Genomic DNA, 15,013 nt, shown 5'->3' on the forward strand with positions numbered 1-15,013 from the left:
TGAAATATTCGATTTGAAATTAGACGATTAAGAACGTAATTTCATGAGCTACAACTTTGTTTTTACTTGATTGATAGACTTTACTGATACACCATTTTTTTCGGTTTTTTATAAGCTACACTTTTGCTTGGGGTATCTTTTTCGATTAAATATTTACTTTTTGAGTTATTTGCGAAAAACCGTCTGAAAACATAGTTTTTTTTGTCGAAAAATACACATTTTTAATCGCAAATAACTCGAAAAGTATTGACTTACGTAAAAAACATTATAGATCAGAAAATGGTTAAAATCAGTCAATTTATCCATTTCCGGTCTTATCTTGAACTTCCGGTCTTATCTTGTTTTTTTCACCACCTAGAAGGGGTGACTGTCACCCCCCCAAGTAAAAGCAACCAACGGCACAATTTCAACTTTGAAGTGGAGGGTAAGTAGAACCTAAATCCAAATTTTCATGCAATTCGGAGTTGCCCCTGAAAATTACACGGTATCGCCGTATTACCCGTTCATTTACTGGGCTACAAGTAATCTGAGTAGATCACCAAAGAATTTTGCATTCGAATGACTGCTCTTGACTTACAAAAATAGCCCTTTAGTTATGATTTATGTTCTATACAGAAGACAAGGAATCATCTATTTTTCTGTTATTTTGTCGATTGTATAACATGCCATAATATGACAGTAGATGACAAAGAGAGAATAGTTTTTGTTGTTTCCCAATCTCCCTACCTAATCATAGCTGCTATTTCTCAAGATGATCAGAGCCTTCAATATAGCCACTTTGGCCAATAGCCATTTTGGCAACAACAATCGCCATTATTAAAGTATTAACGAAACAAAAAACCTGAAAGCTTTGAGAAAACTTTCCGATAGAAACCCTTCCTTCTTCCATTCCCATAATGAACAAACAAATGACAACAACGCAGCATTGGTCTATTTCTTATGTATACTCAGAGCTGCGTCTATTTGTATTTTTGAAAATAACACCAATTTGATCTTGGATGTATTACCGGGGACACTAAAGTATATAAAGTAAAGAATACAGAACTTTTGCCTACTATGTACTAAGTTTTTGGAATGTTCAGCTACATTAGCTATTCAGCTGAATTAAATCACTTTAATCAAAGAGGCAAATTATTGTCAGCCTTGTTCTGTATTGTGAATGTGTTGTCCAAAAAGCTAAAACCCTTTCACTCGCGATTTTTCTGCTCTGCGTTTAATTTTTGCAGACCGGTGGGGACACCGGTCCTTCCAGCATATTTCATCACTGTATCTAAACATCTCAGCTTTGGTCTCCTCATTTTCTGATACCCACCGGTTGTGCGTTTGTGATTCTTTTTATCATATTTGATTCTAGTTCACCGAATTGATAATATCACCGAATAAAACAAAAAGTATGGTAATCTCTAAAGATCCAATAAGATGCAAGCTGAAAGTGGACAGCAAAATAATCCAGCAGAAAAGAAGTATCAGCTACCTGGGAGTGCTAATGCACAGTTATGGAGGCACAGAAACGGAAGTTGCCCAACAAGTAAACAAAGCCAACAGCACAGCAGGATGTCTTAAACACACTATCTGGCGCAACACACATCTACGGACAGAAACAAAGGCCAAGATCTATAGGACAGTAGCTAGGAACGTAACTCATAAATATTGGCAATGCCATTTTTAAGTCTTCTACTTTAAAATGTATAATATTTATATGTCTGAATTGCCGATATAAATGAGTCAGGATTAAATAAATTATTAGAAGAATTTTTTACTACACAACAACATTTTTGTTTAATTCATAAATATTTTTTGCATTTTGACAACGGCATCCGATTTGGACGTCGAAACGTTAATAAAATCATTTTTGTTTTAGTAAAATTGTGGCTTATTTCCCATCAAAACTAGTTAACACATTCGCGGACACGCTGTCATTTTATACACGTATTCTTATGGAGTAAATGACTTCATATGCAGTCATGACCGCGAATGTGTTAATTGATTTTCAAGGTAAAGGTTCAGTAGATAGGTATTTTGATAGGCCATAGCAGAACATGTTTGAGAGTATGATATTATATCTTTTATTACACCTGATATGTTTTTGCAGTCGAGCCCTGTAAGTTACATGATGTTTCTAATAGTTTTGAAGTTTTGGCCATTGTTAATGAGATCTACATCAAGGTTTCTGCTTTCACGACTCCAAGTGGTCTCGACGCGCGACGTATTAAATTTTTTAATTGCAATTTTTGCAAGCCTCTCATCGTCCATTCTACTGATATGGTCTCACCACTCTCTGCGTCTCTGTTTAGCCCATCTTACGATATCCTGAACAGTAAATTGTTCCCCTTATAAATTCATTCCTTTTTCGGTCGCTAAGTGTGTAACTAGCAACTGATCTAAGCGTTTATGCGTCAATTGATATGGAAAGGATTCAATCTTGTCTCACTCCTCACACTACTCTTCGCTCTAGATTGCACATCGTTAAACGACGTCTTTCTCAAGAAATCATTACTTTACAGAAATTAACTCCCCAAAAGGATATATGCAAATGAAGAATACTACTCAGTCTTTTGCACGTATACACTGAGTAACAATCGGTACCTATGAGGTAATAAGATAAAAAATTTCACTCTTTGCAGTAGACACTTAGCAATTCTTAATATATCAATGGGTCACGTATCAATTTTTGACTGGAGGGGTTGAACGAAAGTGCCTATCATGCGATATACATACCAAATGTATTTGGGATGTTACAATTTTAAATTCATAATACTAGCATTATTGATTGTGGTGAGTGTCCAGAAACGATGGGTGTGATACAAGGAATTGGTATGTTTGAATGAGTTTTTACTAGAAATGTAGTTACTATATCAAGAAGTTATATAAATCTGTGAGGGGTGCTACGGTATTTACTATTATTAAATGGATTTACAGATAGTAAGTTCCTACTTACAGTAGTCATATGAGGATCTGCCCTCTGGACAAGCAACCCACGTGTTCTGTGGGGAGTCCTGTGTTGCCTGATGTTAAATCTAGGATTATTTTAAACAGGGCCGCGTTTAGGTCAATTGACGCCCTAGGCAATTCTCTAGTAGCCGCCCTTCAAACATGTACCATTTTTGCGAAAAAAAAAATGGCAGAAATTTTTATTAAATAAGAATACACTAAAAATGGATTTAAACTACGATGTTTATATACCTATAACAGAAAAAATTGTCATTCCAGTTCGATCACATCAGAGGCTTCTTAAAAAAAAAGAATTTTCAAAAAAAAATTTTTTTCTTGACGAAATCGACAAATTATTAACACTTTCTTGCGTCATAATTGATAGGAAATTATTTTTAATTCTTGACATTTTCGAAAATTACATTTCAGCGGACACGTTGGCAACTGGGATGCACAAATAAAAAAATAACGTGCAAAGAATGTCAAAATTAGGGAAAATATCTTTCAATCCACTTAGTGCAGTCACTGAAGGTTTTCACCTCCGATTTCGTTGAACCTCCATTGATTTTCATAAAAATTGGTGAGTAGTTAGAGAATACCTCAAGGAACAAATGTGACATGATGCCAACTTGCGCTTTTACCGTGGTGGTGGATGCCACCCGTTCTCGTGGGTGATTTTTTTTTAAATAATACCATAAATCGATAGAGAGACAAATTCTAAGCAAAATTTGTTAAATTTTTTATAATAAATTAAAAATTTTTTGAGTTATTAAAGATCAAACATTTTATTTTTTCGTAAAAAAATGCATGTTTTAAAGCTGTGTTTCACGTATAACTAAAAAACTATAGGCTTTTACAAAAAAGTTATGTATTAAAGTTATGTTATGTATTATGTATTAACAAAATTAAAGATAATAAAAAGCTGAATACACTCCTCACTTAAAGAACTAAACTAATGTTAATTCAAAGTGAGTTATGGGTAATTGAATGTATATTTTTTTCGACGAGTACTCAAATCTAAGCATTCAAACTTAAATAACGGGAAAACGATGCATTTTATAAAATATACTTTTAAAAAGTACTTTGGAGTGCCTATCAAATGAGCTCCAGTAGAAGTTAATAGCATGACAATTAAGCAAGTTATGATGAAAATAGGAGAATCCTTTAGAACATTTTAGGAAAAAGTGAAAAATATAACATACGGCATTTCTACAAAAATTAAAATCTATAATAGAATCTCCTTAGATTTTCTTTATATTAGCATAAGTAATGATTTCAACAATTTTGACCGGTTTAGAATGCCTATTTTTGAAAAAAGGATATAATTTAAAAAAATAAGAATTTTTAAAATTATCTTAATTTTCAGTTTTTTTTTATAATAACTCCAAAAATACTCAATATACTTAAAAAGTGATATATGTATAACCAAATTTTAGTTTATTCTGTATTAAATATTTTACCGTTTTACTATTTCTGTAGGGTAAAAAATAACCGAGATAGAAACGTTTAAAGCTTAAATTTTGCTGCGAGAACCATGTAACCGGGGCCATTTACTCTTTTATTTTTTTTAAGCAAGGGGTTTAAAAGTTTAAATTCAACGTTGTTTGATATCCATTAAAATTTACTTTCAAATGGTTTGTAGGCAAACCTGATATCTTAAAAATTAACGGAGGTATTAAAGTTATTTTTTTGGAAAACTTTTTAAAAGATAAATTTTGAAAAATATTTGGTGCATAAATTTTAATGCTATCAACTTGTTCGGTGGCTCATTTGATAGATATTTCTAAGTACTTTGACAAATGTTTAATAAGGTTATGTTATAAAATGCATCATTTTCCCGTTATTTAAGCTTGAATACATAGATTTGGGTACTCACCGAAAAAAATATACATTCAATTACCTATAACTCACTTTTAGTTAACATTAAAAAAGGTTTTTCCAGTAAGGAGTTTATTTCGTTTTTTATTAGCTTCAATTTTGGTAATAATAACTTTTTTGTAAAATCTTTTAGTTTTTGAGTTATTTATGAAAAATCTGTTAAAAACGCATTTTTCTCACAAAAAATAAAATCTTTGATCTTTAATAACTCAAAAAGTTTTGATTTAATCGGTTAAAACATGCATTTTTCTCGCACCATGTTACCTTTGTTCCTTGAGATATCCTCTAACCACTCGCCAATTTTCATGCAAATCGATGGAGGTTCAACGAAATCGGAGGTAATACCTCATATCCACCTTCAGTGACTGCACTAATTCTTCTTTAAATATTAAGATATGTCAATTGGTGATTTTATTGTGGTATCCAAATGACCCTTTAAGTGAATGCATTTATGTAAGAATGATGTATCTTGGTCGTGTTTATTTTGTATCAGATTTTCAGCTTCTTTAATAATTTCTTCATCGCGTAATTTTGACAAATCTGTTAATAACACGAAAACGTTGATAAATAAGTCGATAAGATTTCAGACGTCTATTCAGTACGATTATAATATATAGAATGTGTGGATTTTCATCTCATCACTAGCTGAAAAGTTTTGTTCATCATCGGCCCCCTCGCCAAATTGAATTTTTCTTTTTCTCTTTCTTATTTCTTTATATGTTTTATTTGGACACAATTTTTTGGCTTCCTTGCGGTAAAGTAATTTGAAAATACTCTTTAATGACAGAACCCAGATCCATAATTTTTATATACATATATACAAATATTTTTGTACAGTATTTTTGCCGCCCTCTCATAATGTGCCGCCCTAGGCAACTGCCTATATTGCCTAATGGATAAAGCAGCCCTGAACATCACAGTCAATTTAATATAAACATGTTAACTTTATAATTGTACAAACAACATTTAAAGGGTTTTCACCCCTATATTTTGGTGTCTCAAGAATGGACATAACTGTTGACAGCACTGATGATGAACTTTTTAGTTCGAAAGTGTTCTGCGATACAGCCCTTTAAGTAATATTTAAATAAAATATACCTTTAATAAAGGATAAACAATTTTTTGTAACTAATGGTATACAGTCGACTACAGCATTTTGTTTCCTTGTGAAATATTAAATTGCGTTTCTGTACAACTTTACAGGTAGTTTATTACAAACTTTTCTTCATTAGGACTCGATCCAATTATCCTGTTCATACAAATGTCTTCTGGCTTCTCCGATTTCAAGATTCGAGGGTCGTCTTGATCTTCATTTTTTCTTCGTTATTTGGTTATTCAGGTATACATTTTCTGTGGAAGCTGATTTTCATCTAGCCTTCTGATATACCCATCCACCCCTTTTTCTGAATATACAGGGTGTTTGGTAAAGAATGGGCCATAGCTTAACCTCAGGTTCCTGAGGTTAAAATAGACCGATTTAAGCTAACTTACCTTGGTACAAAGTTTATAATAACCGAGATAAAGGGTGTCAAAGTTAAACTTTTTTTTATTTATTATTGAATATTTCCAGACAGGTATAAGATAACAACATGAAATTTGGTATGTGGGGTTTTTTTGGGTCGAGAAAACTAAATTCCCTACCAAAAATTATGTATTGCCCAGAGGGCACCACATACGCCTTTCAGCAATCATTTATTACGTTCATTTTTTTTTTATCCCTCACTCTGTATAATTTTGATATTAAAATTTTTATTCTCCTATTAGTTTTACTTAAGACCTACTTAAGGCTATGGGTACATAATTCGCAAATATTTTACGGCTATCCCTACCTTTTCTGTCTTTACATGGCAAATTACGTGTAGTAAAATTCACACTGGTATGGATATGTACATATTACTAGAATGTCATTCTACTTGACAATGTCATAACTAGCTTAAAGAGATGGCTTTTGAATGTTCTTGGATAACTGATATTTTTTGTATAATTGCAAATTATTAATTCAGTTAATAAATGTGATAATTTTTTCACTAGCTATGTATTCAGGGATTGTAATAATTTATATGTACCTCCATCAAAAACTAATACTCCATCGAGAAAAGAGGAAAAGTGTTAAAGTGATTTTTTAATAATATATTGTTACTATGGAACGCTTACAATTTTGAACATCTTTACCAACAAAATACTTGGATCACAGAATATATCTTGATGTATTCTCTGCTTCTATCTTCCATAAATAATACACAATAAATAACTTTTTATAAAGTTCACCTCTTAAATCAATTATTTATCAAATACACATGGGCCGGTTGTTCGAACGTTAATCAAAAATGATCATTATCAAATATTTAATTACTGTCACAACTGTCAATGTCAACTTTGATTTTGTTGCTGAAAACATAATTATTGAGTACAATTATGAAATTAGTTAATCAATTATGTTAATAATTGTAATGTTAATTAATTAACTAATCGCATAATTATAATCAATAATTATGTTTTCAGCAACAAAATCAAAGTTATTATTAAATCAACAACTAAAAATATTCCTGATTCATGTCAAATAAATATTTAAAATTGTCACTGATTGTCAGTGTCTGACTGACAATATTCTATTCGACTACATAAGTGCGTTGTATGACAAAGATAGATTTGGAAAAATTACCACGGACATTGTGTTCATTTTTTTCGAATCCTGAAAAAACCAATAAATATTTTTGAAAAATCTAAACGCAGAATGAAAGACTAAATTATTACCGAGGGCCGAAAGTCCCTTAGAATAAATAAAAAGTTTATTTTGAATGAGATATTTGAAATTAAAAATAACACTACATTTTCTCTTAGTTTTTCACCCCTGTAACTTATTAAAATAAACATTATAGAAGTTCTCAGGGACTTTCAGCCCTCGCTAATAACGTAATCTTTCATTCTGCGTTTAAATTTTTTAAAAATACTTATTAGTTTTCTCAGGATTCGAAAAAAATGAATCCCCATTTGAATAGCATGGCAGCCGAAAAAACGTACCGATCCTCTTAAAATAGGTATACTTTTTTCATCTCCGTAAACTCAACCGTTTTCGAGATAAACGCATTTTAAATCTGCGATACACCATCATTTTTAGCATAATATCATTGTAGTTACACCCGAAAAATAACCCGAAAAAAAACCATAATAATTGAGCCAGTTCTCAAATTTATGTCATTGCATCGCAAATTCCATTTGAAGAAATTTGCGAAACATTTTTGGATAATTTTATGGTTTTAATTTATTTTTCGGGTGTAACTACAATGATATTATGCTAAAAATGATGGTGTATCGCAGATTTAAAATGCGTTGATCTCGAAAACGGTTGAGTTTAGTGAGATGAAAGAAGTTACCTTTTTTAAGTAAAACTAATAGGAGAATAAAAATTTTAATGTCAAAATTATACAGAGTGAGGGATAAAAAAAATTGAACGTAATAAATGAGTGCTGAAAGGCGTATGTGGCGCCCTCTGGGCAATGTATAATTTTTGGTAGGAAATTTAGTTTTCTCGACCCAAAAAATCCCCACATACCAAATTTCATGTTGTTATCTCATACATATCAGGAAATATTCAATAATAAATAAAAAAAAAGTTTAACTTTGACACCCTGTATCTCGGTTATTATAAACTTTGTACTAAGGTAAGTTAGCTTAAGTCGGCCTATTTTAACCTCAGGAACCTGAGGTTAAGTTATGGCCCATTCTTTACCAAACACCCTGTATATTACAGTTCACATCTTTCGATATTATAACTTGATCATCAAATTAATAAAGATACTAATCTTTCGATATTATAACTTGATCATCAAATTAATAAAGATACTACACCTTCGGCAATCTCGATGCTCCATAGAGTTTTATATTTCTGTTTTTAAGGCTTCCCAAATTCAACTACACTAAACTCAAATAAGACATGCAGTGCATGTAAACAAAGATTACAGTTGTTAAAGGTATTCAAAACGTATCTACTCGTTCCATAGTGACAGTATATTATTAACATCACGTTATCACTTTGTCTCTTTTCTCGATTACTAGATTTTATTGTATAGTATATAAATTACTGTAGTCACCGAATACATAGTTAGTGAAAAAATAATCCTATTAATTAAATAATTGAATAATTTACGCGATTATACAAGTAACTGTTATTCAAAAATATTCAAAACCTGAACGGAAGTAGCCATCTCTTCATCTCATCATGTTGCAGATGACGACGTCGCTGTCAACTAATGTTTACATCCAGTGCATGTCTCAAGCAAATAAACTGTAATGTTGAAGAAATTTAGCAGTTTGCTGAAGATTCTTATTAACAACTGTAAACTTTGTTGATATTATATTGTTCATAACTGTGATATGTGTTTTAGTTAGTATCTTTTGTCATTTTTAAACCTTTGGTCGTTTCATGATTGCAACACTGACTTTCTTTCGAAGGTAGGTGGGGTCTAACTAACAGGATTCCATTCTTTTGATTACTCAAATTATTCTTCTATTTATTCTTTTAGTCTCGAGACGAGGTCTCGAGGTTTTTCGTGTGGAGAAAACGTCCACAAAATTAACCCAACAAGGCATGTTAACGATTCACGGATATAATAATCATTTTTGTTTCCACTCTTAAATATCCATATTTTTGAATATATAGGTCATTACTGGTTTTATATATTATCACTTTACTTCTCATGCTTATATCCTTTTTCCTCCAAATGTCCCGTAGATCTCATTGCTGCTCTATTAATCTGTACTTTGATACCCTCCTTGAAGTTGCTGCTACTGGTAATGTTCACTCCTAGATATTTACAGTTCATAACTTACAATACGTTGGTTGTTTGCCAGTAGTTTACATGGTTCTCTCTCTCTCTCTCTCTCTCTCTCTCTCTCTCTCTCCCTCTCCCTCTCCCTCTCTCTCCCTCTCTCTCTCTCTCCGTCTCTCTCTCTCTATCTCTCTCTCTCTCTCTTACTCTCTCTTAGGTTCTCTGCTAATCGTGAGTGACAGCGTCTTCTCGATAGATATAACCGTTTCAAATTTTTGTACCTGTATAGTAATCGTTGGTTTTGATACCTGTATATAAATACGTCATCAGTATAGCAGCATATTAATTTCTTTTTTTCATATTCTGTAACTACTTCCTTGTGATTTCATCAAGAGATTGACATTCTCAAACTCACAGGGCTCGAATAAGTAGAGGAGACCACATAGAAGAGGGATTGATGATATGGAAGAAGACCTTCAGATTCTAAGTGTCAGAAGATGAACGGAAGTTGCTCGGGAATCGACGGGAACAGCGACTTCTCTGCGAATAGGCCAAGATCCACAAAGGATTGTCGAGTCAATTAAGATGATGGTTAATTGTCGAATAGTTTCCAGTGTATCATATTCAACTTATGTATTAACACATTTTAACGTTGATGCCCTGATAAATAAAATAAGTTTCTGCTGATAAATAAGATCCATCGGAAATCAGGAATTTTATGATGGAAGATATCCAAGAATCTGAGGATTTGGCTGGAATACCCTGGTGTTTGATCGGCCTATGGGGAAGCAGTAAGTACGGCAAGTAATAGTGGCTTGCGGCTCGGTGATATTCCTTCATAGATCCCTACCGAAAGGGCGTTGACACCTAATATACTGGTGAATATACGTTTAACACTTATATTTAATTTTCGTAGTGGCACTTATATTCTAATACCTAATATTTTTTAGTCATGAGTGCGATAGCAGCTCCACTGTATGGACTAGGAGCTGAAGCCGTTTCCAGCTTAGCAGTTTTTCTACCTACCCTAGTAGCAGCTTTAGCTTACTTTCAGTACGAACAGCTCGATCCTGAAAGCAGACCCATCGATGTACCGACAGAGGAATTGCTAGATACGTATGATTTCATAGTGGTTGGAGCAGGATCTGCAGGTAAACATTTAGCTACTATAATCATGACCACACTTGCAATTTACCACCAGAATATTTTTTTATTAATTTATAACACAGATTGCCATCGATTGTTGGTACTCTTTTATACCATAACAATACTTATAGTATAAAAAATAATACATGACATGAGATTATGTATTCATATTACTTTTAGCCCGATCAAAGAACAATCTGACCTCCAAAAAAATAAAAGAAGGATGAAAATTTGGCAATAGGTAGTTGAAATTGTCTATTATTACATAAGGAGAAGTTTACAATTCTACTTCCCCTCTTACAAAAATGGGGGGTGAACCCAATTCTCGGTGGTGAAAAAATATACATTCAAAATAAGTCCGGAATTGGATAAAATGACTAATTCTAAGCAACTTTTGTTCTATATAGAGTTTTTGAACTAAATCAATAATTTTTGAGTTATTTGCGAGTAAATATTTTCATTTTCAACAAAAAAAAAACGTGTTTTTGGACGGTTTTTCGCAGATAACTCAAAAAGTAAGTATTTTACCGAAACAAATATTCCTAGCAAAAGTATAGCTTATAAAAAAGTAAAAGAAAATGATGCCTGCACGAAGTCTGTAAACCCACTAGAAGCAAAGTTGTAGCTAATGAAAAGTAGGTTCTTATTCGTCAAATTCCAAATCAAATATTTCAAAGTGGAAAAACGGAACCATTTTCGAGAAAAACTTATTACAACTTTTTTAAAGTGTTTAAAAAAAGGTTTATTTTTGTTTTTCAAAAAAAACTTCTAACATTAAAAATAAGTGAGTTACGCTCAAAATATTGTTGGTTTCTTTTATTTTTTTGGTAAAAATAATTAAGAAAATCACCTCTTAATTAGCATTCCAAATAAAATTAATCATTACCGCTTCATAAGTTAGTTTGCTTATGTATTTTTTATATTATCTGTAAGTTTTATCGGTTCAAAGTGCTTATTTTTTAAAAGGCTGTAGTTAAAATGGCTTGAACGAGTCACTAATCACGAATGTATGCAAATTTTGAACAGCCATAGCATACCCAATTTTCGTCTAACAGGAAAACAAAAAAAAACCAAAATATTCAGAAAAGCAAAACGTACATTTTATTACTGTTTGAGATGTTTGGTATTACTAATGATTTTTAAGTTATTTTGAAAAACAAATGGAATTTTTTCAAAAATAAAAAAACATTTTATTTTAAAACCAAATTTTTTCAAAACTCAGCACTTTGAACCAATGAAACTTATAGATAATATAAACAATACATAAGTAAAATGACTTGTGAAGCGGTAACGATTAATTTTATTTGAGATGCTAATTAGGGGGTGATTTTCGCGATTCTTTTTACCAAAAAATGAAAGGGACCAACAATATTTTAAATTTTTTTATTTATTATTTTATTTATTATATTACAACTTTAAAAAAAGTTGTAATTAATTTTCTCCGAAAAGTGCTCCGTTTTTTGGTTATTTCACGTTGAAATATTCAATTTGGAATTTGACGAATAATAACCTACTTTTCATTAGCTACAACTCTACTTCTACTGAGTCTACAGACTTCATGCATACACCATTTTTTTACCTCTTTGTAAGCTATATTTTTGTTAAGAATATTTTTTTCGATAAAATACTTACTTTTTGAATTATTTCCGAAAACCGATTCCAAAACATGTTTTTTTTTTTTGTTAAATATGAACATATTCATTCTCAAACAACTCGAAAAGTATTGACTTTCTGAAAAAACTCTATAGAACAAATATTGAATAGAATTAGTCATTTCATCCAATTGCAGACTTATTTTGAATGTATATTTTTTAACTCCAGAGAAGGGGGTTTACCCCCAATTTTTGTAATATGGAGGGGATGTAGAATTGTAAACTTTTTCTTATATAATAAAAGACAATTTCATCTACCTATTGCCAAATTTTCATCCTTTCTTTATTTGTTTTTGAGGTTTTCGTAAAGTTTTATGTTCTTTGATCGGGCTATTTGTATTGCCCTGTATTCTATTCGCATTCATGTCACTATTCGCAAACTCAACGAGAAAGACCTTCACTGGTGTTTTATATAGATGGATGAGTACTACAACAGAACCTTCAACAGAAGTCTTCTTCTTAAGGTTCCATCTTCTATTGAAGATTGGATATCAACATGGCAATTTGCCTTCTATTATCAAACGTAGCAGACTTGAACGAAGACCTCTTACCATATGACCGAAATATTCAAGCTTCCGCCTCTTTATTGTCTGTATAATTTCTTCCCTCTTATTAACTTCAATATTGCTAATTTTGTCTACCCATGATATCCGTAGCATTCTTCGATAACACCGACGCTCAAAAGCTTCCAATTTCTTAATATGTAATTGCTTCAATGTCCAGATCTCAGATCCGTAGAGCAAAGTTGTAAAAACGTAGCAGCGCAACAACCTTATCATTAGATCCATTCTTAGGTCTCTATTTATGTACGGCTTTTAATCAGGAGTACGAAGGGTAAGGAGGGAACGATATTTGAAGATAAACTCGTTTACACAAGTGACAAAATATTGATACCAACACTTACACAGCTAAAAAAACATTGTTTAAACATTGTTAACTGCAAATAAAAAAGTTCATAAATAGAAAATAATCTTGGAAGAATTTAAGGAAAAAGCAAAAATATATTGATTTCCAATAGAAGAACAGACTCCCAGATTATTCCTAAAAAAACACACACAAGATATTCTTCGTTAAGAAAGAAGCATCTGAAATTCTCTAAAATAATCAAGAAGCCGGAATGGGACGTTTCATCGCCGCCGTTTCGATGCCGCCGGTTCATCGCCAGTCCATTTCATCGCCGTCATATCTCGCATTTCCTAGAATTCCTAATTAATACTAAAAATAAATAATAATTGTAACTGTCGAAAATTCGGAAATATATCAGATGGCGATTAATTGACTGGCGATGAATCGGCCGGCATCGGCATCGAACTGGCGGCATCGAAACGGCGGCGATGAAACGTCCTAGACCCTCAAGAAGCATAGAGATATTGTAAAAAATCAAGAAACCCCAGTACATGATTCAAGCTGCCATATTTGGGAAATTCTGAAGCAGACAATTATTGACAACTAGCAAAATGCTGAAAACAGCCGAGATGAAAAATCGATGGTAAGACACTATGGGATAGTGCTAGAAGTGCAGATATACGACGGATATGCAAATGCAAGGTAGATAACATTAATAACTGGGTAAAAAACAGAAGAGTAGAATGAAACGACCACATAAGCCGAATGACAACAAATAGAGTAGTAAGGACGGCGATAGACGGACGGTTTCCCAATAGGAAGAAGATCAGTGGGAAGAACAAGAAAACGATGGAATGACAACTTACTGGAGGCACATTGAAAAACAGACAGTCATGTCTACACAAAAATAAGAAGACGAAGAGGACAATTGAGAACTCACCAATTAAATGCAGATACAATTTTCAATATGAGCCTACCAACATTCAAAAGTTGCTGAAAGATATATGACTAGAGTAGTACTCTACTATCATTACTGAAAATTTATGGGAAAAGGGTTAAAAAAGATATAACACTATACTTTATTTCTAACACAAACTTATATTTATATTTTTATATTATTTTTTAAAGTACTATCTCTGTTTTATTCATTATCAAAATATTTTAGGTGCAGTGGTAGCCAACAGACTGAGCGAGATAGACAGATGGAAAGTTCTACTATTGGAAGCTGGTGGAGATGAAACCGAGATATCAGACGTACCACTAATGGCTGGATACTTGCAGTTGTCTGCATTGGACTGGAAGTACAAAAGTGAACCTCAAGGACAAGCTTGTTTAGGTATAGATTTTGGTTATTAAAGGATTTGGTCGTTTGAAGAAGACGGTGGTTGGTATAATTACTTTTTTGTTAAATGTGATTTTATTTTTTATGTAAATAATGCTTTATCCATTCATCTAATGTCACTACAGCACAAGTCGGCCCTTGGCCTCTTTCATTCGGCTTCTCCAAAAATCTCAATCTATTGCTGTTCATTTTCACGAACGTGTTTTTAGGAGGTTTTTGGCACCCTCATCTACTTTATCCTCTCATCCCTTTTTTGATGGTTCAGGTCTTTTTCCTTGAATTCTCGCATTAAGTAATTTTCTGGTGATTCTGTTTCCATGCATAGGGACCCCGTGTCCTGACCACCCGTAATCGCTTCAGCCTAGTGCATTGCCCTAGTGTTGGTGCTCTATATTGTTATTCTTCATGTATTGGTATTATTCTTCAATGTGTCTAATTCGCCAGTTATT

At 32.5% G+C, this 15,013-nt stretch overlaps 1 protein-coding gene across 1 annotated transcript in view; it reads left to right on the forward strand.

Moving 5' to 3' along the window:
• The first annotated feature begins 2,722 nt into the window (after positions 1–2,722).
• The window catches only part of LOC114332571 (uncharacterized), a 93,353-nt gene continuing 81,062 nt past the window's right edge, over positions 2,723–15,013 (forward strand). Inside the window, exons 1-3 of the mRNA XM_028282392.2 lie at positions 2,723–2,814; positions 10,529–10,729; positions 14,388–14,558. Of these exons, the coding sequence (XP_028138193.1) occupies positions 2,793–2,814; positions 10,529–10,729; positions 14,388–14,558 (394 nt within the window). The 5' untranslated portion in view covers positions 2,723–2,792. The remainder of the gene's footprint in view (positions 2,815–10,528; positions 10,730–14,387; positions 14,559–15,013) is intronic.

Source organism: Diabrotica virgifera, chromosome 3 (assembly GCF_917563875.1).
Source record: "Diabrotica virgifera virgifera chromosome 3, PGI_DIABVI_V3a".
Taxonomy (NCBI): Eukaryota; Metazoa; Arthropoda; class Insecta; order Coleoptera; family Chrysomelidae; genus Diabrotica; species Diabrotica virgifera.